The following is a 25,888-nucleotide window of genomic DNA, read 5'->3' as shown; positions in this document are numbered from 1 at the left end:
TGAGACCTCAGGGGCTCCCAGAGGACCTCACCAGTCATCCAGGCGCCGCTGCAGCTCTGGGAGGAAGAACTGAGAATGGAACTGATAGATGGAGGAGATGTTGGAGAAGATGACCCTGACCACGTCCTCGGGGAAGGCCTTGCTCCTGCGGGCCGCCCTCAGCAGCTCCTGGAAAAACACCTGTAGCCGCCACCACTGGTCACTCACTGCAGTGACAGGGAGCCACCCACACACCAGCTTGGGGGAACTAGGGTCCCACCCAGCCTACTGCATGCTTCCACCTTCCTGATCTCCTGGCATCCTCACAGCAACCGCAGGAAGAGAAGGCAGGGGAGGCTGTGTTCTGGCCACTTTACAGAGGGGCAAGGCAAAGCCTAGAGATGCAGGGACTTGGCCAAAGACTGGAAGCTGATGAATGCCATAAACAGGCCCAACCTGGGTCTATGGAGGTCTTGGACTTCATCAGAATAGAGCTCCCTGCGACGATGAATAACCCTCTAGCCTTAGGGGTCCTTAAAAACTATGAAAGGTAAGGTCGTTGTGAAGTTGTGGGCATTGAGATGACAGATGAGGATACTGTGCGGGCCTGCAAGGGCCAGATGGTGTGTTCTCTGCTATACAGGGGCCAGCCTGGGCACCACGGGCAGAATAGGGAGTGCTGTTAACAAGACCTCCTGATTCTACCCCAACCCCAGTCGTTGAGGTTAAAGGGCTAAGGCTTCCTGGAAGCCTTAGCCAGGGGTCCTGACTCAGCTCTGGTGAGTGGGGTGGGAAGGCTGAGAAGGGGTCGGGTGAGGAGACCCAGGGCTGGGGCTCTGGAGGGGGGTGTCCTGGCCACTGGCCTGGTCTAGCAGGTGGAGGCGTGCCACGTAGGCCTGCTCTGTCTCCAGCAGCTCCTGGACGATCTTCTTCTCTGGCTCCTGCGGATGATTGGAGGGGAGAAAAGAAGAAAAAGGGGAAAGACAGCTTTGGTCTCCTCTGATGGGGACCTCAGTTCAGTCTCCAAAGTTGCTGCAGTGAAGCACACCTCCCGGGATTCATGCCCTCCCGCAGTGCATCTGGGCCGGCCCTGGGATGGCTTTCACAGAGAATGCAGCTGAGTAAGGCTGTGCCAGTTCTCAGCCTTAGCCTTAAGAGGCCCGGAAGCTTCCACCTGTGCTGTCTTAGGAGCTGTGAACACTACATCAAGGGGTCTGGCACCTCTGATAGGGAGACCTCATGGACAGGCCACGTGGAGAGGAGAGGCCTGGAGAATACACGGAGAAAGAGCCCAGCCCTGCCAGCATCCCAGCTGAGCCCAGTCTTCTGGCTGTCCCTGCCCAGATGCCAGACTAGCGAGCTGAGCTGTCTTGGGCATTCCAGCCTCAGCCGCCCTCTGACTGCAGCTACTTGAGAGACCCTGTTAGGAACTAAACTGTGTCCCCCAACCAAATCCCTGTGTTGAAGCCCTAACCCCCAATGTAAGTGTATTTGGAGATGAGGCCTTGAATGAGGTAATTGAGGTTAAATGGGATGATAAGAGTAGGGAACTAAACTGGTAGGATTAATGTCAGAAGAGGAAGGCACACCAGGGATGACAAAGAAATGGCCATGTAAAGACACACTGAAAAAGTGGCAGTCTTCAAGCCAAGAACAGAGACCTGCCCAGAAATCAAACCTGCTAGCACCTTGAACTTGGCCTTCCAGCCTCTAGAACTGTGAGAAAATAAATGTCTGGTGTTGAAGTCTGGGGTATTTTGTTACGGCAGCCCAAGCAGAATCATACAGACCCCCAAGTGAGGCCAGTAGAGAAACCTCCCGGCAGCATCCCAGGCAACTCACAAAATGTGAGAAATAATAAAGTTACACTCAGCCCCTACATTTTTTCTGTTTTTTTTTTTTTTTTTTTTTTTTTTTTTTTTTTTTTTTTTTTTTTAGACAGAATCTTGCTCTGTCACCCAGGCTGGAGTGTAGTGGCATGATCTCAGCTCACTGCAACCTCCACCTCCTGGATTCAAGTGATTCTCCTGTCTCAGCCTCCTGAGTAGCTGGGATTACAGGTGCCCGCCACCATGCCCAACTAATTTTTGTATTTTTAGTAGAGACAGGGTTTCCCTGTATTGGCCAGGCTGGTCTTGAACTACTGACCTCAGGTGATCCACCCACCTCGGCCTTCCAAAGTGCTGGCATTACAGGCATGAGCTACTGTGCCCGGCCAGCTGCTACATTTTTGAGAGGTTTATTCAGCAGTGACTGAAAACCAGGACACATCACTACAACCACCATCCCCATTTTACAAATGAGGAAACGGGCACAAAGAGACTCAAGTGACTTGACCCAGGACACACAGTTAGTAAGCAGAAGTGCTGGGATGTGACTCCAGGGAATTTGGGTGCACAGTATTTGCATGTCAACCCTTGAACTCTACAGATGAGAAAACTGCAAGCCACAGAAGAAATCAGACCGGGCTTTAGTCTAAGGGCAGGACAATTCACACTCAGACCTCTATTTCTAGGTTGAGATTGTTGTCTCCTCCAGTGGGTAAACTGAGGTCCCACCTGAGAAGAGTATCAGGTTCACAAGCTGGAGACTGTTCCAAGCTGTGTGGCCTTGAATAAGTTCCTTAAAACCGTCTGTGTTTCAACTTCCTTGTCCAAAAACCTCCTACACGAGGGACTCGCGAAGTGATCCAGCACAGTCCGTAGCAGGCAGTCAGTGAATCAAAGACCATTAAGCATGGGGAAATCTAGCTCCCAGCTGACCTCTGGTCACACAAGATCCCCACCTGGGGAACAGCTGGCTCTGGCTAGGGAAGAATGTGTGGAGGAGAGGTCAGGGAGAGCTCCCCACCACAGCACCCCACACCTCTACCTCAGCCCTCAGGCACCTGCATCCCCGATCCTGAGAGGGTCACAGGCTGGCAAGATTTCCTCCAGGCTCCACTGGACAGCTTGTTCTTCAGGGAGTTCAGGTACCTCCCGCTGACTGTCCTGGGCTCAGACCCCATGGCCTCCCCAACATTCAGCTTCTCCCACGGTCCTGGGGACCTGGGAGGCCTGCACTCAGGGTGGTGATGCGCGTCCTCTAGCCTGTGGCCTCTGGGTGCTGCTTCTGGAGTCCTGAGGAGAAGAGACAGACCTGAGGGTTTCCTCCCTGGAGAACAGGGAAAATACCAGCAAGTCCCTGGTGTGGATGTGGTTGCCTGGTGCAAATCTCCAGTGCAGGGAACCCTGGGTGCCTGGCTTTCTTTGGAAACATGCTAAGTAAGACTTTCACTTCTCTCCCAACACATTCTTGGGAGGAACTCAGTGTTCAAAATGAGTCAGGGTGGACTGTATTTTATTTTCTGGGGAACTACATACTTCCTTGTTTAAAATGAAACCACAGTGTCCAGGAATCCTTTCTGTATATAGGGGTTTTTAAGCGGTACCCCCTGGATCATCCTCACCTTTGGACCTCACCTCTGTTTTCAGTTTCCACATCGGTAACCTATACATCAAGGGAAGGTGGGAGCCACAGAACAATCTAAAGTGAGAGAAGGCCTGCAAAAGCTGGGGCTTTTCAATGGGATCAACACTCTCCACATGTACAGAAGCAGGAAGACCCAGCCCAGCAGCAGATTCTCTGTTCTCCCAGGGATGGGCCTTCATAGGGCACCTTTATTGCCCTGTGTACTGGGTTCTGCAAGCCAGTCAAATTCTTTAGGTAACAGAGCCCACCCTTGCTGAATATACCCAGCGTTGCCCTCAGTGTGGAAAGGCTCATGATGACAGCACAGGGCGGGCATCCTTATGAGAAAGACAGGCCAGGAAATGGAAGGCCAAACAAATGCGAAATCTCCAAAACTCCACGAGAAAGGTTTTCATTACCCATGTTTTGCAGTCAAGGAAACTGAGGTCTTGACAGGATAAGTAACATGCGGCTCGGAAGTGGCAGAGGTGGGATTCAAATCAGGCAACTGCTTCCTGAGCCTTCACCCTAACCTGCCCCTCCCCATTTGAGTAAAGGAGAAACAGGTCCGCAGAGTCAAAGTAACTTGCCCCAACTGACACATTTGGGTTTGTGGCAGTGAGAGCATTGGGACCTAGTGCTGTGTGGCTACTCCAAGGCTCTCCCACCCCTCCCTGGCACCCCAGTCCCTGGTTCCTCAGCCTATGGGTCTGCAGCTCATGGGCGTTGCTGGTTCTCAGGCTTTCTGTTCTACATGTGGTTTCAGGTTCTGCATTTCTGTTCTAGTGCCCCTGGCCAGCTTCTGTTTCCTCTTAGACCCCTCAGTTTCAGATCAGCTGAGGTGCTGGAGACCTCATAAAGAAGCCCAGGCCAAGGCAGTTGGCATGGGTCCCCTCACTCAGTAAGGAGTGGCTCTCACCCTCTGGGACCTAACTCCCGTCTAAGGGCTGCCTGCTCCTGCAGGGGTGTCGCCTGGGCAGAGCAGAGCATGCTGAGGGGCTCCACCCAAGTGTGCCTAGTCCACATCAAGCATGTTGAGTGAGGTGGTGCCATCCACTCACACCCAAGGGGGTGGTGGGCAAGGTGGCTCCCAAGAGCTGTCCTTGGTGCTGAACAGGACGAGCTTGGCAAAGACCCCGGGAAAAGCAGGGGAGAATCACCCACCTCAGGAAGTTGAAGACTTCTAGGTCTACATCTATGCCACCTCCACCCTGAAGCCTACAGGAAACATTGCCTGCTATGAGTGCCCTCAGTACAGCATCCGGGTCATTCCTAGGACATCTATTGTCTTGCATCGATTGACCTTGCATCATGGTTATTGGATGAGTTCAGCATCCAAATATACAGAAACGCTTCTTCATCCTCTACAGTTCCTGTAGGATGCTGTCCTGTGCCTCCCATGTCCCTCCTTCAGGAGTGAGGGCTCCCCACACCATCCCCACCAGCTGCTGGTAGTACTGGGGGCTGACGGGTAATTTATTGGCTGAGTCCCTCTCTGGTAATCACTCTCTGGAAGAAAGAGCTGCCTCACCCAGAGTCTCTTGTCCAGTTCACATGGAGATACAAATATGCAGCCCTCTGCCTCAGTTGGAACAACCAAGAGGCGTCCCAGCTCCAGAGCTCCCTGGGACAGGCTGAGGCCTCTGTGGCAGGTGCACTGCAGTTCAGAATCTCCCCCTGCCCAGCCCTGCTTCCCTCACACCCACAGCTGTTGTTCCCAAAGCTCTCCCTGATAAACCACCTGTGGCAAACCTCCGTCTGAGTCTATATCCAGAAAACCCTACCTGGGATAGCCCCTAACACAGTCCTGAGCTTAAGAAATGCCTGCAGAATGGATCGATGCCGCGTATAACATACAACACACACACACACACGCGCACACACACAAACACACATGCTCCCAGGGCTACCAATGACTCCACGCATTTGGCCCAGCCTTTTCCCTCCAGACAGACAGCCCAGCATTGCCCCAGATACTTAACTTAAAGCACTTGGCATCCTCACCTCTCTGTGTCTCCATTTCCTCATCTACAAGATGGGAACAGACATAGAATCTACCCCTGTTAGGCTCAATGATTAAATTAAATGAGTAGGGACATGAGCCTAGAGTAGGGAGTACCCTATCAGTAGGCTGCCCATACATTCTGGTTTGCCTCATATGGTCCCAGCTTTGCCTGTAATGCCTCCCCTGCAACCACCACATTTTATTGGCATTTACTTTCAGTTTCAATTGTGTGCTGAGTGACAAATTATATGGCTATCCTAATCATAGGGAGTGAATGCTTGGTGAATAGCCACTTTTTCTGCGAGGTGCTGGCAGGCATTGGGTGAGGTCCTGTGCCCACACACAGGCTTTGATCTGCCCGTGCTTGCTCGTAACCACGCCTGTCTGGACTCTCCCAACACATACTGGCACTCTCACACCTGCCTGGCTCCTGGTGTCCCACCAACACTCTCCCATGCTCCAAGGAATCTGTGACCGAGGAACGTGGGGCTGCCCCAGCAGGAGGAGGGTCCAGGGCACGGCCCAGGGAGAGAGCTGCCAGAAAGGTTGGAGGGTGGCTGCCAGCCCACCATGGTGACCCTCCCAGCCCAGCCGCCCATACCTGCTATTCTCAAACACAGTGACCAGGTTGGACACAGACGCCAGCTTCTCCTCACTTGCCTCCTTCATCCTGCCGGTTTCCGGGGTGGATCTCAGCTACCCTTGAAGCAGAGAGAGAGGCCTCCAGCTAGCACATGCAGCCACCTTGGCCTGGGACAGATAGGCTAAATCACCCGTGAATCTGTTCTCATCTTTCTTGAGGCTCAGCAGGTCTGCTCTTGGCTTCAGAGTGAAGAAAGAGGAAGTGGTCCCAGAGCCACAGCCCTGCAGGGGAAAGGCCAGCGCTCCCGCAGTGGGAGGAGCCTACTCGGGCCCCACCTCTCCCTCATGGGGGCTGACCTTTCACGCCTGTAGACCCCAGTTCCAGAAGCCACCTAAGAGGTGGCAACAGGGCCCAGAGGTAGTTTCTGGAGCCCAGTCTGGGCTGGTGCAGTGGCTCGCACCTGTAATTCCAGTGCTTTGGAAGGCCGAAGCAGGAGAATTGCTTGAGCCTAGGAGTTCAAGACCAACCTGGGCAACATAGTGAGACACCGTCTCTAAAAAAAAAAAAAAAGTCCACCTGGAGCCAGACCCTTGGCTGGTTTCTTGGCCTAGTGGTTCCAGCCAACCACACTTTCTCCCTCGGGGGTCCAGTGGCTTTTACTTGATCTCTTTCTCAACACCTTTTCTGCATCTGCCCCTGCTCACAGCTGTAAGGAAACAGCGTCTTTTTTATTCTTTAGAGACGAAGTGCAGTGGTGGGATCTCAGCTCACTGCAGCTTCTGCCTCCCAGGTTCAAGCTATTCTCCTGCCTCAACCTCCCAAGTAGCTGGGATCATAGGCGCCCACCACCATGTCTGGCTAATTTTTTGTATTTTTAGTAGAGATGGGGTTTCACCATGTTGGTCAGGCTGGTCTTGAACTCCTGACCTCAGGTGATCCTTCTGCCTCGGCCTCCCAAAGTGCTGGGATTACAGACGTGAGCCACCGTGCCTGGCCAGGAAACAGCTTCTTTTATTTAAAATAATCGCAAACCTGGTAAGGGTGGCAGGGAGTACTGTGATGTTCCCACCTCCCCACCGGGGTTCTCTCGTTTTAGTTGTTGCTGTCATCACCTCGTTACCCCAAGGGAGGGCGGTTTCCTCCCTGAAACTCAGAGGATAATAACAGCTAACATACACTCTTTTTTGTGCTTTATGAGTATTTTCTTATTTAATCCTATAACGACCTCATGAGGTAGGTACTACTCCTATCCCTGTAGCAGGACGAGCCGTAGACAAAACTCCTCAGACACCGGATTAAAGAAGGAAGTGATTTATTCGGCCGGGAGCATCGGCAGATTCGCATCTTATGAGTCGAGTTCCCTGGAAAAGAAATTCTTGGCCTTTTTAAAGGCTTACAACTTTAAGGGGTCCACGTGAAAGGGTCGTGATAAATCGAGCAAGCGTGGGAAACGTGACTAGGGGCTACATGCATCAGCTAACAGAACAAAAAGTTTTACAATGCTTTTTTCATACAGTGTCTGGAATTTACAGATAACACAAGTAGTTTAGGTCAGGGGTTGATGTTATTATTATTACTTTTTTTTAACTCCTAGGGCCGGGTGGTGGTGCCAAGGTTGTCTGGCTATTTATCTTACTTTTGTTTTTTTCCAACTTTTTGCTTTCTCTCTCCTCCTGTCTTGTGAACTAGGCAAGGTGGGGGAAGGAGGGCAGCAGTAGTAGTAATGGTCTCCTTTCTTATCCCCACTTTACATAGGAAGAAACAGAATCAGAGAGGTTAAGTAACTTGTCCAAGGTCACCCAGGAAGAACAGAGAAGCTGGATTTCCAAAGCAAAGGTGGGTGTCCTACAGTTCCAGCAAAGGTTCACTGGGAGCCTGGATGACCATGTTCTTGCTGCTCCATCCCCAGGCCTCCCTGCTCCTAGGACATTGGGTTGTCTTTGCCTGAGGCCTCCTGTACCACCTGGTCTCCCGACCTTTGCAGAACAAATGGCCGCTGCCTCTGTTCCCCTCCTTCAAGCCCCACAGTCCATTCAGGGCCCTCCCACTGGGCTCTGGTCCAGCCAGGGCTCTCCATTGAGCCTGGTATTTGTCCTGAAATGCAGGGCCTGAGCCTCGGTGTTCTTGGTACGTGAAGCTCTGGCACAGCTTCGCGCTCCAGCAACTGTGAACCCCTGGGGCTTCACATGCCCAACAGCTGCCCTCACCCCGAGCTTTGCCTGAGTGGTTTCTCTCACCAGATACCGGGCTCCTGCCCCAAACCCTAAGTCTCACTAATCCTCTGTTTTTATTTTTTACTTTTTATTATGGAGAATTTAGAACATATGCAAAACTAGACAGAATTGTATAATGCATCCCATGAACCCCTAATCCAGACCATACAAACCTCAACTCACAGCCAGTCCCCTGTCCCTGCTGCAGTCACATCAACTCTGCCTTCTCATGTCATTGTGAAGAAAATCCCAGATGTCAGATGACATTACCCATAAACATTTTAGTGTGTTTCTAAAAGATAAGAACTCTTTTTTTTTTTTTTTTTTTTTTGAAACTGAGTCTTGCTCTGTTGCCAGGCTGGAGTGCAGCGGCGCGATCTTGGCTCACCGCAACCTTCACCCCCCTGGGTTCAAGCGATTCTCCTGCCTCAGCCTCCTGAGTAGCTGGGACTACAGGCGTGAGCCACTACACCCAGCTAATTTTTGTATTTTTAGTAGAGAAGGAGTTTCACCGTGTTGGCCAGGCTGGTCTCGAACTCCCAACCTCAGGTGATCCACCCGCCTTGGCCTCCCAAAGTAGTGGGATTACAGGCGTGAGCCACCGTGCCCAGCCAAGAACCCTTTAAATAACTAAATATACACACACACAAATGTATACGCATATATACACCTGTATAATAGTAATATTGTTTTATACAGACATACATGTTTTACATGATATAGCCATGTGTATACACATATGAAATAATATTACCATTATCATACCCCAAGAAATATTTAGCAGTAATTCCTCAATATAATTAAATATCCAGGAAACATTCCAAGTGCCAATTCCTCATAAATGTTAAATTAAAAAAAAAAAATCAGAATCCAAATAAGGTCCACACATTCCCTGAGCTGTTACATGGATGAATTCACTTTTCATCCACAGGTTTCCCTGGTTCTCTCTGTTTTCCCACACAGTATAGTGGAGGGGACACTGGGTTGTTTGTCCTATAGATCCCACAGCCAGGACTTTGCCCACTGCAGCGCCATAGCCTGGATTTCCTGTCGATGGTAGTTAGGTCTAGAGGCTCGGTCAGAATCACCCTTAAATGCCACTTCCCTGGCTGGGGGTGCCTCCCTCCCTGGTGTTCCTCTCCCGGGTTTCCTCCTCTGCCTCCCACCAGTCTGTCTGCTCACTGCCTGGCTTGCTCCCTCCAAGCAGGCATACCTTAGCATGTGCACTTCCTGGTGGGTCCCCAACCCCAGCGCCCTTCCTGCATACAGGGGCGCCTCAGAAGGCATGTGGAATGGACAGACATCACCCCCCAAGCCTCAGAGGATTGTCTTACCCCTCAGCTGCCAGTGCTTTGAGCCTGAACAATGGGTCCTGCCCCTCCCATGGGGGCTGGAGGGTGGGTAGGTGGGTCTTCAAGAGGCCTCCAATACCCCAACCCTGAAGACGGCACAGGCACCATCAGAGCTGCTTCCATCCAAGAGAAAGAGGCCAAGATGTCTACACCCCCAAAACAACCTTCCCTCATCATCCAGGGCTCTGCCTCCCCTGTCCCCTGCCACTCTGACTTGGGCCCCTTACAGTCTGCCAGCCTTTCTGCCTGTGCCTGCAGGCATCACCTGAAGCTCAGCTGCGGCCTTCTGGTCTCCTCATTCACACACACCTCCCATCCAATTCAGAATTTACCCTGGAGGTCCCACTGGTACCTTTTCCTGCCCTTCTACCCAGCAGATATGTCCAACACCTTCAGGATATCACCAGGTAGATGCCTACCTTTGCTTCCAACTCAACACACAACTCTCTAAAGCCGGCACCATTATTGCACTGAAGTCATCCCAAACTCACTGGGCAGCCATCAAGATCCTACCGGTTGACACTCTCAGCTACTTCTTCCCTACACACACCCAATCTGGGTTGGGATCCAGACCTGCCAGGTACTGTGACTGAACTAAGCTGAGCCACAGCCCCAGAATCCCCTTCCCTGCATGGTGTGGACTACTGTTAGCCATGGATGCAAGAGGGGATATAGCAGCCCTGTTCGGTTCCTGAGTTGGTGCAGGGCTCCAGCCCTGTTGCAGCTCACGCATGTTGATGTAGGTCTGTTTCTTCTCCACTGATCTTCTTCCTTTTCAGCTGTCCAGCTCCTGGGCCAGGTGCATGCTTAGCTACAGGACAAAGATAACCTGTGTCATCAAAGTTGATGGCTTGCAGGTGGCCGCCTGTCCATCCTCCACAGTCCCAGCTCTTCCTCACTAGTTTACTTCCTCTTTGCTCCCCCTGCCTCACTGCCAGCTTCTCCTCCCCACTGCCTGCCCTGCTTACTTTAGACTCAGAAGCATTAACTCTTTAAGCAGCTCCCACACTGTATAAGGTCAAATTCTGTATCCTGTATTGGATCCCTGCAGTTCTGGCTTGGGTATCCCTCCATCACACTCTTTCCCTTCCACCTTTCCCCATCTGAGCTGCAGGGAACTGAGCTCTTCCATCTTCTGTATTGTGTCACTCCCGGTCCTTCTGCTTCTCTGTAACACCTGGGACCAGTAACAGAACGTCCCTTTCCTCTTCTGCCACATGGGATTAATTATACTGCCAACCTCCTGTGGCTGTTATGAAGATTAAATGGGTTAATAATATGTAGAAGAGCTTAGAGTAAGGCCTGGTACTGAGTAGGCACTCGGTGACTGTTGGCTACAAGCATTCTTACTCTTACTCTTGAGAGAAGCCTTTGCTATAGCTCCGCTCTGCCTTGACCAATCAGTTCCCTTTGCCTGGAGCACTGGTCCTCAACCTTTTTGGCAGGAGGGACTGGTTTCTGGGGTTGCGGGGGCGGTGGGGGGGGGGGGAGACGGTTTTGGGATGAAATTGTTCCACTCAGATAATCAGGAATTAGTTAGATTCTCATAAAGATGGAGCAACCTAGATCCCTCACATGCACAGTTCACAACAGGATTCGGGCTCTTATGAGAATCTAATGCCACTGCTGATGGGACATGAGGCAGAGCTTAGGCGGTAATGCTCACCTGCCACTCACCTCCTGCAGTACGGCCCAGTTCCTAACAGGCTACGGGGACCCTGGCTAGAATGTCTTCAGTCTGTCAACAGCCTGTTCACTTCCTCCAGGGAGCCTTCCTTGATACCTACTGCTGGAATTTCCTTTTCCTCCTCAGAGACTTCGTGTTCGTCTCTTTAATTTTGTCTTTTCTGCCCTATTCATTAAGTCGCGCATTCAGTAGATAACTGTTTCTTGAGCACCTACTATGTGTCAATACTATAGTAGAGGTTGTAGATTAAACACATTCCCTGGCCCTTTAGCTCAAACTCTAATAAGGAAGATGGGCCTGTTAACCACTAAAATAGGATGTGATGAAAGCTTTGAACAAGGGAGTTATGAACATTCAAAGAAGGGTCATCAGAAGGCTTTGTGGCAGAGGTGACCTTGAATGATGAAAGATGAAGGATGGGCTGTGTGCGGTGGCTTACACCTGTAATCTCAGCACTTTGGGAGGCTGAGGCGGGCGGATCACGAGGTTAGGAGTTTGAGACCAGCCAGGCCAATATGGTGAAACCCCGTCTCTATTAATAAAAAAAAAAAAAAAGAAAAAGCCAGGCATGGTGGCAGGTGCCTGTAGTCCCAACTACTCAGGAGGCTGAGGCAGGAGAATTGCTTGAACCTGTGAAGCGGAGGTTGCAGTAAGCCGAGATCGCGCCACTGCACTCCAGCCTGGGTGACAGAGTCTCAAAAAAAAAAAAAAAAAAAAAAAAAAAAAAAAGATGAAGGATGAAGAATGAGTTAACTCTGTGTGGACAAGACAGGAAGGGGCATTCAAAGCAGAAGGAACAGCGTGTGCAAAGGGATATAAGCTTGAGAGACCATGGCTAGACTGGGAAGAACACAGGGCCTCACACACATGGGTGTCCAGGGCCTGGGAAATGGTGGAACCTGTGGCTGAAGGGGTCCTGGAAGCCGGGCCTACTAGGCTTTGTCTGCCAAACGGAGGTGCTTATAAGGTTAGGGGGTGAGTATAGCGTTTTCAGCAGAGTAGCCCTTGATCCAGTCTACAGACCTCCCTCTGGGCAGGGGCAACGTCTCCATTTCAGGGATCTTGGGGTCTTTGGCATGAATAAACTTCTTGCTTTTTTCTCCTCTTCTCTGCTGCTTTCAAGCCCAAGGGAAGATGGAAGAGCTCAGTTCCCTATAGCTCAGATGGGGGCAGGTGGCAGGGAGGGTGAGGGAGGGATGCCCAAGCAGAACGGCAGGGCTGGGCGGGGCCACAGCTGGCAGAGCTCTACCCTGGGGCGCAGAGCGGCTTTGTGCGCAGATTGGAGGCGCCCAAACGACTTCTTGGGGCAACTTTGGGAAAGCAGAAGGGGCATTTGGAGGCTACCAGGGAGGAAGTGTCACAACTTAGGATCAGGAAGCTATGAGTATATACGTGTGTATTTGTGGGGTGTGTGACACATGTGTGTATCTGGTGTGTGTGTAGGTTGTGTGTGTGCATGTGCATGTATGTATGTGTGCATTGTGTGTATGAACGGTGTGTGTGTAGCAAATCTCCAGGGGTTCACAAGGTGTAGCCTTTTCAGGAGACAGTGAGGACTTCCCAGAGGAGCATTTATCCTCAGGCTGACAAGGCCTGGGAGGGGACAGGCTGGTGTGTTCCCAGGCTCCCCCTTGCCCACCATCCCACCTCCAGCCTCGGTCAAGCACAGAGCACCTGCCGAGGGCTTAATGGCCCGTGACAGACAGGCCTGTGAGCTGGATGATGTGGCTCCAGGGACCTGTGCCAGAGGCTGCTGCAGCCCTTGCCACCCCTCCCAGTCTCCGCCTCACCTCCTCCTCCTGCCCACTCCCGCCCCTGCTTTTGGGAGGCCCTGGTGAGGGCGCTGTCTGGGTAGTCACATGGTGGGCGGAGGCCACACCGCCAATAGGAGGGATGGACACCAAGGGCCTCTGATGCCTGGCTTGGAGGGAGGCAGGTGAACAAAGCTGGGCTCCCTTGGAGACTCGTCTCATCTGTCCCCTCCCCCAAGCAGCCAGAATTGTTCCACTCTGTCCCTCTGCCGGAAATTCCACCCTTTGACGAGGCTTTCTTCTGGGAGGGTGCTGGCCCCTTCTGTGGAAAGCCGGCCGGCCTTCCTGCTTTCACTTTTTCCAGGAACCTCGCTATATTTTGCCTGCTATATGCCCCTGACCCTCTGTGGCCTGGGTGCTCCTAAATGTTATTGTCAACCTGAGGAGTGGAATTATTCCGAGTTGGTTCAGTCCTGTGAGGAATACAGGGAGGCAAAACCCACCTCTGTCAATACAGGCTCCTTGCGGCTCACTGCCCAGGAGGATCTGCTCTGAGAGCACAGCCCAGATAGCAAAGGGGTGTCAGGCCTGACGTGGGTGGCAGATGGGTGTCAGGCCTGACGTGGGTGGCCAGAGGATGTCAGTGACGAACATAAACAGCTCTTTCTTCTTCAGCGTGTGAACTATCTAGTTTCAAAGTTGGCATTCTCAAGGATTGGGCAGGGCTTGTGCCAGGCCCTGGCACCCACCCTGCTATTCAGGAAGGACTCAAGGTCACCAGCAGCAGAGATCAGGTGGGGCCCAGGAGGGAAACCAAGAGTGAAATTGCAGGCGGGCTGAACCCACAGTGAATGTGCAGGCTGGCAGGAGATACGCCCCCGGGACACTGGGAGATGTCAGAGGCAAGGATTGTGTTTCTAGGGGAGGAGAGGGGGCCTGGCAGAGCCCCCTCTGCCAGGGGGTCTGGGCATGAGGCGCCAGAAGGGAGCCAGTTAAGCAAGGCCAGAGCCCAGCAGTGGTGCCAGGCTGTGCCCGAGAAGGCACCCGGAGTACAAGCACTCGGCCGCCACACAGGGGCCTCACACCCGGCGACAGCCTCCTTCTCTATCCAAATAGGTGTGGGCTTTTCTCGGGGCCCTGACTGCTTGGTTCTTCACAGCAGCTCACAAAGAAACATGAGTGGCTTGGAGAGAACTGACAGGTTTCCAAGTGGAGAAAGGGAACAAATTGTTCCTGCACAGCCAGCCCGCTGCCCTCCCCACTCACAACCTTTCTCCCACGACCCATTTCCCCACCTGCACTACCTCTCTGCTATCTTCCCACACAATAGCATGACTTATTCTCTGCCTGTGATTCCAGCGTGAATGCATCTTGTTACTAGGCTCCTCTTGTACCTTCTTCCAGGGAGCTGTTATGTAACAACCACACAGAAGCCCACTAACAGACCATCGCTCCCATCAAAGAGCTGCCGAGTTCCCGCCCCTCCTCCCACCAGGTCCCTTCCTTCTTTGCTCTCAGCAAATAGCCCCTGTGCTGGGACCTTGGGAAACAAGGAGAAATGAAACCTAAATCCCATCCGAGGCCTCAGTCCTCACAAGACCCAGAAGAGGCAGGACCTTGGCTCATTTGTCTCTGGGTCCCCAGAAGTCAGCACAGTGCGTGCCACACAGGAGGCCCTCCACACCTCTTTTCTTGGGGGGAGCAGGATGTTCCAGCATGCGGGACGGGGTTGCAGAAGGTTCTCTTTCCTCCACCTCTTGCCTTCCCTGAGTTTGGCTTTTGGTCTTTCCTTGGACCAGCTCCCATCAAGCCAAGCCCCGGACCTGTCCCCCACCCCCACCCAGGGCCTGGGCCTCTGGCTTGACAAATGCATCTCAGTTTCCCACCAGCTCTGGCCTCAGGGCTCCAACGTGAGTGAGCCACCTTTCCTTCTGTCACGCTCCTATTCCCTCTGTCTGATTCCTAGGAAACAGAAGAAAAAACAAAACAAAAAACCCCCAAACATTCCCAGTCCTCTGCAGGGCAACTCAGGAAGAAAGCTGGCTGGATGGCCCTACTCTAGCCTCAGTTTCCCCACTCTTTTCAAGGGTCCCTTCCTCTGGTCTACATTAGTGATATATCTTTTTTTTTTTTTTTTTTTTTTTTTGAGACAGAGTCTCGCTCTGTCGCCCAGGCTGGAGTGCAGTGGCGCAATCTCTGCTCACTGCAACCTCCGCCTCCCAGGTTCAGCCTCAAAAGTGGCAGTCGCCTGTAATCCTAAGTTTTGTATTTTTAGTAGAGGCAGGGTTTCACCACGTTGGCCAGGCTGGTCTTGAACTCCTGACCTCAGGTGATCCACCTGCCTCGGCCTCCCAAAGTGCTGGGATTACAGGACATTAGGGATAGTCTGAATCAGGATAGTCTGATTGCTGTCTCACTGGGTGTGACTGCCATGTCCACAGCCAATGGCCTGCAAAGTCCAACTCCCTGACCTCAACTAGGTCACTCTCCCCTTTCTCTTGGCTCCAGGACCTTGGCTTTCTCTCTGCCCTCCACCCTGCCAAACTCCCACCTCAGGGCCTTTGCTCTTGTCCTTCCTCCTATCTAGAACTGTCTTCCTGCAGGCACAGTGGCTCACACCTGTAATTCCAGCACCTTGAGAAGCCAAGGCAGGAAGATCACTTGAGACCAAGAGTTCGAGACCAGCCTGGGCAACATAGTGAGACATCTTTACACAAAATTTAAAAATTAGCTGGGTGTGGTGGTCAGCACCTGGAGTCCAAGCTACTTAGCCAGGTAGGAGATCGCTTGAGCTCAGGAGTTTGAGGCTGCAGTGAGCTACGATGGTGCCGTTGCATTTCAGCCTCGGTAACAGAGTGAGATTCTATCTCAAAACACCCCAAAACAAGGAACTCTCTTCCACCAGATATCTGCGTGGCTCACCCTCTGGTCACCTTCAAATCTTTACTTAAATGTCACCATCTCACTGGCCTTTCCTTTCCTCTGGAGACTCCCTGAGCTGCAGCAGCACCGCACCTTCCCAGTGTCCCTCCTGCTTAATTTTTCTGATGTATCACTTTCTGAGATACTGATTTATTTATTATATTTGTTGTCTGTCTCCCCACTAGAATATCAGCTCCATGAGGGCAGGCACTTTTGTCTATTTCGTTCTCTGCTGTTTCCCCAGCATCTACAACAGTGCTTGGCACGTGGTAGGTGCACAGTGAATATGGGTCAAAGAATTGTGGGAGAATTCTTGCTTTCTATCTCTCCTGAGCTCTCACAGGACAGAGGCTCCAGGACACCCAGCTTCACTGCGAGTCAAAGCTCATGCTGCCTCTGGCCTCTGCTGGAACCGCAGGCCCAAGTCTCCCATACAGGATGCAGCTTCCACCTGGTACCCAGTAGGGGTTGAGGTGTGGCAAGCCACACTTCCCTTCCTGCCCTGCCCCTTTATTAGAGGTAGGAATGACAACCTAGCTAGGGAAATTAACTTAAAACTGGATGCTACATGTGACTTTTCCCTTAATCTAAAGGAAAAAGCGCCTTAAATGGTGCCTTCCTAAAATGGGGAGGGCCTTCCTTGGTCTCTCTTTGAAAGTGTCATCTTCTGTGCATCTATGACTCCTCCAACCTGGGAGGCATCACTCTCAGGTTGCAAGATGCCAGCCAGATGCAAGCCAGCATCCTGGCCACTGCAGCCCTTGCCTCTGAGCACGCCATTGTTTTTCGTCTGGAACAGCGGGTCCCAACCCTCCAGCACACTGGAATCATCCAGAGAGTCTTACTCAAATATTTTAGTTTCAGACCTCATCCCCAGAGATTCTTAGTCACCTCTGGGCTGAGGAGTGGGCTTATTTAATATTAAAAACAATAACAACAACAACCAACCACCCAACTCCTTTGGTGATTCTAATGCTCAGCCAGGGTTGGGAATCCGGTGTCCAGGCAATTCCTTGGCTGGATGGTGGCGACCTTTTGTGTACCAAGTCCCACGGAGCACCCAGAGTGAGCATGAGTACCCCAAGATGCCAAGTCTGGTTCCTCCAACTGGGGAAATTGTGGGTATGCATGGGTATTCTTCAGCTCACCCAAAAGTTAACTGTTGACACAGACACACCCAGCCAGGATTTACAAACTCAAATGATGACTAGAATCACACAGATAATGTATCAGGTTGCAGCAGGTGCATTGTTAAGACGCAGATATTATGGGTGGAGAATCCACGCCCTTCTCACGGGGCAGGTTTTTACCCTGTTATAACCTGTTGTTACCAAGAGGGGATGCAGACACTGTGGTGCCTGATTTTGCTCTTTGCTCTCCCCAAGAGAAATCAGGATTCAGGAATTTTAAATGAAATAACCCATATTTTTTTCTTAAAAATCCTGATCTTATGAATGGGTTGCTAACTTCATCCAAACTGCCACACCTTGCAAGGCTGACCCCACAGTGGGGTATTTCATATTATCACTTTATTTCTTTATTCTTTTTTTAGATGGAGTCTCGCTCTGTCATCCAGGCTGGAGTGCAGTGGTGTGATCTCAGCTCACTGAAACCTCCACCTCCCAGGCTCAAGTGATTCTCCTGCCTCAGCCTCCCAAGTAGCTAGGATTACAGGCATGCACCATCATGCCCAGCTAAGTTTTGTATTTTTAGCAGCGGCAGGGTTTCACCATGTTGGCCAGGCTGGTCTCAAACTCCTGACCTCAAGTGATCTGCCCACCTCAGCCTCCCAAAGTACTGGGATTACAGGCGTGAGCCACCACGCCTGGCCTCATATTATCACTTGAGGACAATGTCAGTTTCTTTACATCATCCTTAGCATTCAGACTAATAGGAAATGGTTATTTGCTCCAGAGTAAGACGCTGTTTAATGTATTCTCAGCTCCACCAAGAATCCCTGAACCTTCAAAATAAAGGGTTGTTGCAGTGATGTGCCACAGTTGGCTCACACTGGCTTGCGAAATTCATTTGTGCCCAGCTCTTCCTAACTTCATGCTCAGTGACATCACATCGGCAGCTTGAAATCAGCCATGGCCAGAGTATTTATATCAGATGAATTGGTAAGTGCTATAAACCAGAACTTTTTTCCCCCCTAGATAGCCAGTTGTTAAATGCTTGCCAGCACAGCACTGCTTATAAAGATTCAGACTCTTTGCCAAAGAGTTGTGGAGAAGCAGTAAAGAGAGTCGTCCATTTTTCTGATTACATTAGGATTTACATGAGTGTGTGCAGTCCCTTCCCTTTAAAATCTCCAGATGCCCACTAAAATGTGAAAATGTATTCTTAAACTTTAACAATTTTAAGAATACATTAAAATATATTCTTCCTTAATTAAAGAATAATGTTTGCACAATAAGATGCCCAGATTTGGCTGGGCGTGGTGGCTCAAGCCTGTAATCCCAGCACTTGGGGAGGCCGAGGCAGGCAGATCACGAGGTCAGGAGATCAAGACCATCATCCTGGCCAACATGGTGAAACTTCGTCTCTACTAAAAATACAAAAATTAGCTGGGTGTGGTGGCGCATGCCCATAATCCCAGCTACTCAGGAGTCTGAGGCAGGAGAATCAGTTGAACCAGGTAATCAGAAGTTCCAGTGAAGGCCGGGCGCGGTGGCTCAAGCCTGTAATCCCAGCACTTTGGGAGGCCGAGACGGGTGGATCACGAGGTCAGGAGATCAAGACCATCCTGGCTAACACGGTGAAACCCCGTCTCTACTAAAAAATACAAAAAACTAGCCAGGCGAGGTGGCGGGTGCCTGTAGTCCCAGCTACTTGGGAGGCTGAGGCAGGAGAATGGCGTGAACCCGGGAGGCGGAGCTTGCAATGAGCTGAGATCCGGCCACTGCACTCCAGCCTGGGCCACAGAGCGAGACTCTGTCTCAAAAAAAAAAAAAAAAAGAAGTTCCAGTGAGCACAGATTGCACCATTGCACTCCAGCCTGGTGACAGAGAGAGACTCCATTTCAAAACAAAAAAGCCCGGATTTTAAGAGTACTGTCTAACGGACTTCCACTATTACATATACCATGTAACCACCACGTTGATAAAGATGAAGAACATTTCCATTCTTCCAGAAAGTTGTTCATGGTCCTCTCCAGTCAGTCCTCCACCATGGGCAAGCACTGTTCTGATTTTATCCTGATAGATTCATTTTGCCTGTTTTAGAATTTTATATAAATGGAATCACACAGCAAGTCCTCTTTTGTGTCTAGATTTTTTTTGCTCAGAATAATGTTGTTGCCTATATCAATAGTTCATTCCTTTTTATTGCTGAATAGTCTCCCTTTGAATTAACGGTCCTGATAAAATCTTAATCCTGAAACTCACCCAAATGCTACGCAAGAGCCCATTAAAATTTGATTTTTACTGATTGCCGCAAAAGAAGAAAACTTCTTTCCACCTCTTAGGATAAATAGACTGGGTCACAGATGATTTAGGTGAACTTGCCTTTTTCCACCAAGAGAATGACAGAGCAAAACACAAACCAGGGATTTGATCCTTTCTGACATGGGGACAGTATTGGACTCATTGCAATGTACCACATCTCCCTGGAGTTTAAAGGCCTTCACTTCCTTTCTTTGCTTTTGTAAGTTTCATCCCAAAGTCTCTGGGCCTCTCAGTACCAAGTTGTCTTCTGTGTTTCCTCATTAAAACTTGGCAAGCCAAGCGCGGTGGCTCATGCCTGTAATCCCAGCACTCTGGGAGGCTGAGGCGGGTGGATCACCTAAAGTCAGGAGTTCAAGACCAGCCTGGCCAACATGGTGAAACCTGTCTCTACTAAAAATACAAAAATTAGGCAGATGTGGTGGTGGGCACCTATAATCCCATCTACTCAGGAGGCTGAGGCAGGATAATCACTTAAACCCGGCGGGTGGAAGTTGCAGTGAGCCAAGATTGCGCCACTGCATTCCAGCCTGGGCGACCGAGGGAAACTCCATCTCAAAAATAAGTAAATAAATAAATAAATAAAAACTCTGCAATTATTTGGCTTAGCAATTCCTCATGCCAATACACTTCTGGTGACCTGCATGGTATGCCAGAATTCCTGAGATGACTGTAATTCTAATGTATCTTCTTTTAGCGTAATAAGGATAAGAGGTATTTTTTTAATTGAATGGCTCGATCTCATAATAATTTTCTCCTTCTTTATTTCAGAGTGTCCCCTTAGAACTCCCGGGGCTGGGCCAGGTGCAGTGGCTCACGCTTGTTATCCCAGCATTTTGGGAGGCTGAGGTAGGCAGATTATGAGGTCAGGAGTTTGAGACCAACCCATCCAACATGGTGAATCTCCGTCTGTACTAAAAAATTAGCCAGGCGTGGTGGTGGGCACCTGTAATCCCAGCTACTTGGGAGGCTGAGGCAGGAGAATTGCTTGAACCTGGGAGGTGGAGGTTGCAGTGAGCCGAGATTGCGCCACTGCACTCCAGCCTGGGTGACAAAGCAAGACTTTGTCTCCGTGGCAGCGGAGGGGGAGGAGCTGCCAGGGCTGTCACCAGCTAGTAAGAAGCCCCCTATTACTCTTTGGGTAGAAGTGGTCCCACACCACCAAGTTAACCAACCTGCTTTGTGCAGAAAAGGGCTGTGTTGTACAAATAAAGAACCATCCACAAACAAGGGAGTGATGGGAGGCTGGGGAAATATTTAAAACAATTTACAGAGAAAATTCTTAAATCCAAAGACGAGGCATTCCCCCTGGATGTTTTTGCAGCATTTTAGACGCATGTATTGAGTGGTGGCTTTGCCACTCTGTAGCATCCCTTATCCCCACTGCTTACAGCACATCTGAGGAAAGAGAGGCTCAGAGAGGCTCTCAGGGCCACACAGCTGTGAGCAGCAATGCCAGGATTCAGAGCAAGCTGCCATTGACTCCCATTCCCATGTTTCCTTCACCAGGTAGGTTGTTTCTAGAGAAGTGAGCAACTGCAGAGCTCCCAAGGCCAGACATGGATGCAGAGTATAATTTCAGAGGGAAAGTAATGACCCTTTAAGAAGGGGCTGTCTCAGGCCAGGTGCGGTGGCTCATGCCTGTGACCCCAGCACTTTGGGAGACTGAGGCAGCCAGATCACCTGAGGTCAAGAGTTTGAGACCAGCCTGGCCAACATGGTGAAACCCTGTCTCTATTAAAAATACAAAAATTAGCCAGTCGTGGCAGTGTGAGCCTGTAAACCCAGCTACTCGGGAGGCTGAGGCAAGAGAATCACTTGAACCCGGGAGGTGGAGATTTCAGTGAGCTGAGACCGCACCATTGCACTCCAGCCAGGGCAACAAGACTGAAATTCCATTCCCTCCCCCGACCCCCCCCAAAAAAAACAAACAAAAAAAGAAGGTGCTGTCTCCACAGGTGGTATGATGACATGAATGAGCAAGATCAGAGTGAGGCTGTCCTCTGGCTCGCATATACATGGTACCCACTTTGAGTGTCGTTAGTACATGTGAGCCACCAGGGTGTGTGTCTCAAATGCCGAAATCTTGCTCTCTTCACAGCCTGTACATCCAAAAGACCTTTGTGTCAGCAACACCCTTGAAGTCACTGGACTGCCTGGCAGCAGCAGCTGGAGGTCCAGGGTCATCACTCTGCATGCTTGTCCATTTTCTGTCTTTGCCCTCCATTCAAGAGCGTAGGGCATCAGATTCAGGCAGAGCTGGACTCAAACCCTGGCTCCACCTCTTATTAGCTGTGTGATCCTGAGGAAGTTACTTAACCTCTCTGGATCTCAGTTTCCTCATCTGTGGAATGAGGATAATCATCATAGCCCTGGCCCCATACTGTAATAGTAAGAGGAGTTAATACTTGAAAAGCAAACAACAGTGTCAGGCACAGAGTTGAACACCTGTGCAGGCTGCCTCACTTCATTTAGTAGAAGAATCCTTGACTATAAGATAATTACTTGAATTTATGTATTAAAATTTTTCAGGCTGGGCACGGTGGCTCTTGCCTATAATCACAGCACTTTGGGAGGCCAAGGCGGGTGGATCACTTGAGCTCAGGAGTTTGAGATCACCCTGGCCAACAGGATGAAACCTTGTCTCTACTAAAAATACAAAAATCAGCCAGGCGTGCTGGTAGCCACTTGTAATCCCAGCTACTCGAGAGGCTGACGCACAAAAATTGCTTGAACTGGGAGGCGGAGGTTGCAGTGCACCGAGATCTTGCCACTGCACTCCAGCCTGGGCAACAGAGTAAGACTCTCTCATAAACACATAAATACATACATAGTTGTTCAGTATAATCCTATGTTGTTGTTGTTTTCTTTTTAAGAGGGTGGGGAGAGGCAGAGGCAAGTGGAATTGGAACCAGGACCTAAAGTTGGCTCCTTTTGCAGCTTGGCTTCTGGGGGGAGGTTGATGTCTGAGTGTGGGACTCCAGGGATCCAAAGGCAGAAGAAAAGCCAGTGTTCCCACTCCCAACTTGCCCTCACCCCAGACAAGCAAGATCAGAGGCAGCAACCAGAACTAGTTCTCACCCAGAACTAGTAACAGGAATCCTACATCGAAATGAGCCCATCTTCTTTACACCAAGGTGGATTCTCCTCACACCTTGTGCACCTTCCCAGGAGCTATGGTTTAAATATTCCTGCCAAAACTCTTGTTGAAATTTAACTGTCAATATAATGGTATTAACGATGGGAACTTTAAGAGGAGATTAATGTTCCTATCTCAGGAGTGGATTAGTTATCTCAAGAATGGGCTTCAGAAAAAAGGACAAGTTCAGCCCCCATTTGATCTCTCTGTCTAGTGTGCTCACTCCGCCTTCCACCTTCTGCCATGGGATGACCCTCACCAGACAGTGGTGCCACGTTTTTGGACTTCTCCACCTCCAGAACTGTGAGAAATAAGTTTCTTTTTTTTTAATAACTTACCCAGTCTGTAGTATTCCGTTAATAGCAGAAAACATCAGGTGAGGCCAGAACACTCATGCTGCCCTTGACATCACCTCAGTTCCCTCCTGACTGGATCAGTATGATGTCAAATTAATTGCAATGGTGGGTACTTACTATTTTGCATTTACTTTTCATTACAACATATCCCACAGGATTCCAGGGACCTGGGATGGTCTATATTGGCAATTCTCAAGATTTACAAGAGTCTTATTTCTTGTTGACTTTTTTTCTTTTGCTTGATCCTATTGGGCACATGGATCTTCCTAAAGTTTTGATTCTGTAATTAGTGCTACCATAAAAAACTGTACAATTTTGGAGAGTGTCTCTGCTTAGTCATTCATTTTCTAGTAATATTTGTTGTGTTCCTATCATGTGCCCGGCATTGAGCCAGACTTGGGGTTCAACCATGAATAGAACAGTCCTGGCTGTCAAAGAGCTTACAGTCTAACAAGGAAGACTGACAAGAAAACAGGCAGTCACAGTGCAGTGTGGTCAGCACTGTCAGGTGGCATATGCAGAGGGTGGTGGCACCAAAGTGGGGGGCATTACCCAAGCCCAGAGCTAACAACTTTTTTGTTGTTCTTGAGATGGAGTTTCACTCTTACCGTCCAGGCTGGAGTGCAGTGGTGCGATCTCGGCTCACTGCAACCTCTGCCTCCCAGGTTCAACTGATTCTACTGCCTCAGCCTCCCGAGTAGCTGGGACTGCAGGCATGCGCCACCATGCCCAGCTAATTTTTGTATTTTTAGGGGTTTCACCATGTTGGCCAGGCTGGTCTTGACCTCAGGTGATCCACCCACCTCAGCCTCCCAAAGTGCTGAGATTACAGGTGTGAGCCACCGTGCCTGGCAGAGCTAACTCCTTTATAGCTCTAAAGATTTACTGCCAGACTGCTCACTAGCTTGATTGCTGAGGAAGATTTTCTTTCATTAAATCATTTCAGTGAGTATACTTTTCATTTCTAGACGTTCTGTTTGGCTCTTTTTCAAATACACCTGTTTTGTTGTTGTTGTTGTTTCCTTTACAATTCCTATTCTTTTTACTAGTACTTCCTATTATCTTTGCCTTCATTTGAAACCTGCTTTTTTCCTTTTAATGTTGAGATGGTACCGTTACCTCAAGTTCTTCCTGTTTTGTCCATTCTGTCCCATGATGGCATGTTTCTTTGAGTGGCTCATACTTTTATTGTGAGGATTCTTTTTTTCTTCTATAGAATGAGACCACCACTTCTCCTGTTGTCTTTCCGGGCTTTTCCCCGTCTCCCCTTTTCCCTAGTTTATAAAACAGGAGAAGGGGAAGAAAGCAAAAAGTTGGAAAGAAACAGAAGTAAGATAAATAGCTAGACGACCTTGGCACCACCACCTGGCCCTGGTGGTTAAAATAATAATGATAATATTAACCCCTGACCAAAACTACTAGTGTTATCTGTAAATTCCAGACGTTGTATGAGAAAGCACTGTAAAACTTTTTGTTCTGTTAGCTGATGCATGTAGCCCCCCGTCACGTTTTCCATGCTTGCTTGATTTATCATGACCCTTTTACATGGATCCCTTAAAGTTGTAAGCCTTTAAAAAGGCCAAGGGAGCTCGGCTCTTAAGACGCGAGTCTGCCGACGCTCCCGGCCGAATAAAAAACGTCTTCCTTCTTTAATCCAGTGTCTGAGGAGTTTTATCTGCGGCTTATCCTGCTACACTTTCTCTTGGAGTCTCTGTGAGCCCTGAGTTGTAGAAATACAGTCATCGTGCAGTTTAACATTTGCTTCTGCTTGGTACCCTGTGGGTCTAACTGGTTTAGCTGATCTATTTTCCTTCAGTTTCTTCACTTGGAGAAATTGTTAGATCATTTAGAAATACTTTACTGAACTTGTACTATGTGTATAGTCCTATATCTGGTGCTGTGGAAGATACAAAACAATGCAAGACAACACACAAGTTGCTGCTTCACATGAAACTACAGTCTGAAAGGGCCAAATACAGTATAGGCCCAAAGTTAGGTGACCATGTAAGGCACAGTAAAAGGCTCAACGGTGAACAGCCAAGTTCAGAAGGAAAAACAGACAGCTGGAGAAAAACCGGGACGAAAAGCCCAAAGAAGGAAAAGGTTCCTGTGAGGAAGTTTCAGAAGGATGGGGAAGTAAATCATCCTCCCCTACTCCCACCCCCAAACTAAAACCTATCGCCTCTTCTTGGTAGAGAGTTAGTGTGGCACTAGGAATTTGACTTTCAGGTCCTTATTGAGAAAGCTAAATCAGAACCTAGGCAAAAGGAAGTCATTTAAGGTGCTCCTGGGGGATGTTCGATGAAAATTGTGTTTGATGGAGAAAACACAGCAAGTTGAAAGGGCAGGCTTTGCAAGTGATTTCACTAGGACAAGCCTGGGTTAGGGAGGCCAAGGCGAGGGAGACAGGGAGTGTGGCATGCTTTGAACGTGGAAAGTGCATAGTGTTCATTATCAAGAGTGGGAAAAGGGGAGGTAGCTTTTTAGGAGGTAAGGCAGGGAGTCAGAAAGGACAGACTGGGAAACCTGGACTAACAGTAAAAGTGGCCAGAAGGCAGGTGTCTCACAATAAACTGGCTATAGGGTAAGTACAGACAAAGGGACCAGGTCTTCCATTGCTGTGTCCCTGCACACTCTAGGATTCATTCAAACAGAAACTTTTATTGCGAACCCCCACAACTATCAAGGTTCTGTTGTAGGTATTGTTGCAGGGTGTAATGCACGCTTACAAACAGGAACAGGGCACTTGCTGTCCTATCTTCCTCGCAGGGTTCTTGTGAGGATTACACTTGAATCAACACGTGTAAAGCATTTTAAAAAGTGCCTGTCACACAGTTCCTGCAAATTAAGGTCTAGTTATGATTATTCACTTGTATTAACTAAGAATCAACTACAGGCGCCCAGTAGTGCCTGCGTGTGCTCACACCGAGGGACTCACTAAAACCCTCAGGATCTAGTGAGGGAGACACTCAAATACTTTAGAGAAAAACAAATTTTACAACCACGGA

At 49.7% G+C, this 25,888-nt stretch overlaps 1 protein-coding gene across 4 annotated transcripts in view; it reads right to left on the bottom strand.

Annotated features, from left to right (window-relative positions):
- FGD2 (FYVE, RhoGEF and PH domain containing 2) overlaps positions 1 to 6,274 on the bottom strand; it is a 33,088-nt gene extending 26,814 nt beyond the window's left edge. For 2 of the 4 annotated variants that reach the window (XM_050787623.1, XM_050787624.1), the window contains exons 1-4: positions 6,036 to 6,267; positions 2,867 to 3,098; positions 843 to 920; positions 32 to 180 (exon numbers count right to left, since the gene is read on the bottom strand). In XM_050787623.1, the coding sequence (XP_050643580.1) occupies positions 32 to 180; positions 843 to 920; positions 2,867 to 3,098; positions 6,036 to 6,103 (527 nt within the window). In that variant the 5' untranslated portion in view covers positions 6,104 to 6,267. Of the gene's footprint in view, positions 1 to 31; positions 181 to 842; positions 921 to 2,866; positions 3,099 to 6,035 lie in introns of all 4 variants that reach the window. The other 2 variants (XM_050787622.1, XM_050787625.1) reach the window with 2 other exon arrangements.
- Positions 6,275 to 25,888: the final 19,614 nt, after the last annotated feature.

Source organism: Macaca thibetana, chromosome 4 (genome assembly GCF_024542745.1).
Source record: "Macaca thibetana thibetana isolate TM-01 chromosome 4, ASM2454274v1, whole genome shotgun sequence".
NCBI lineage: Eukaryota > Metazoa > Chordata > Mammalia > Primates > Cercopithecidae > Macaca > Macaca thibetana.
Note: the sequence above shows the minus strand (reverse complement) of the source record. Positions and strands in the feature narration are given on the sequence as shown.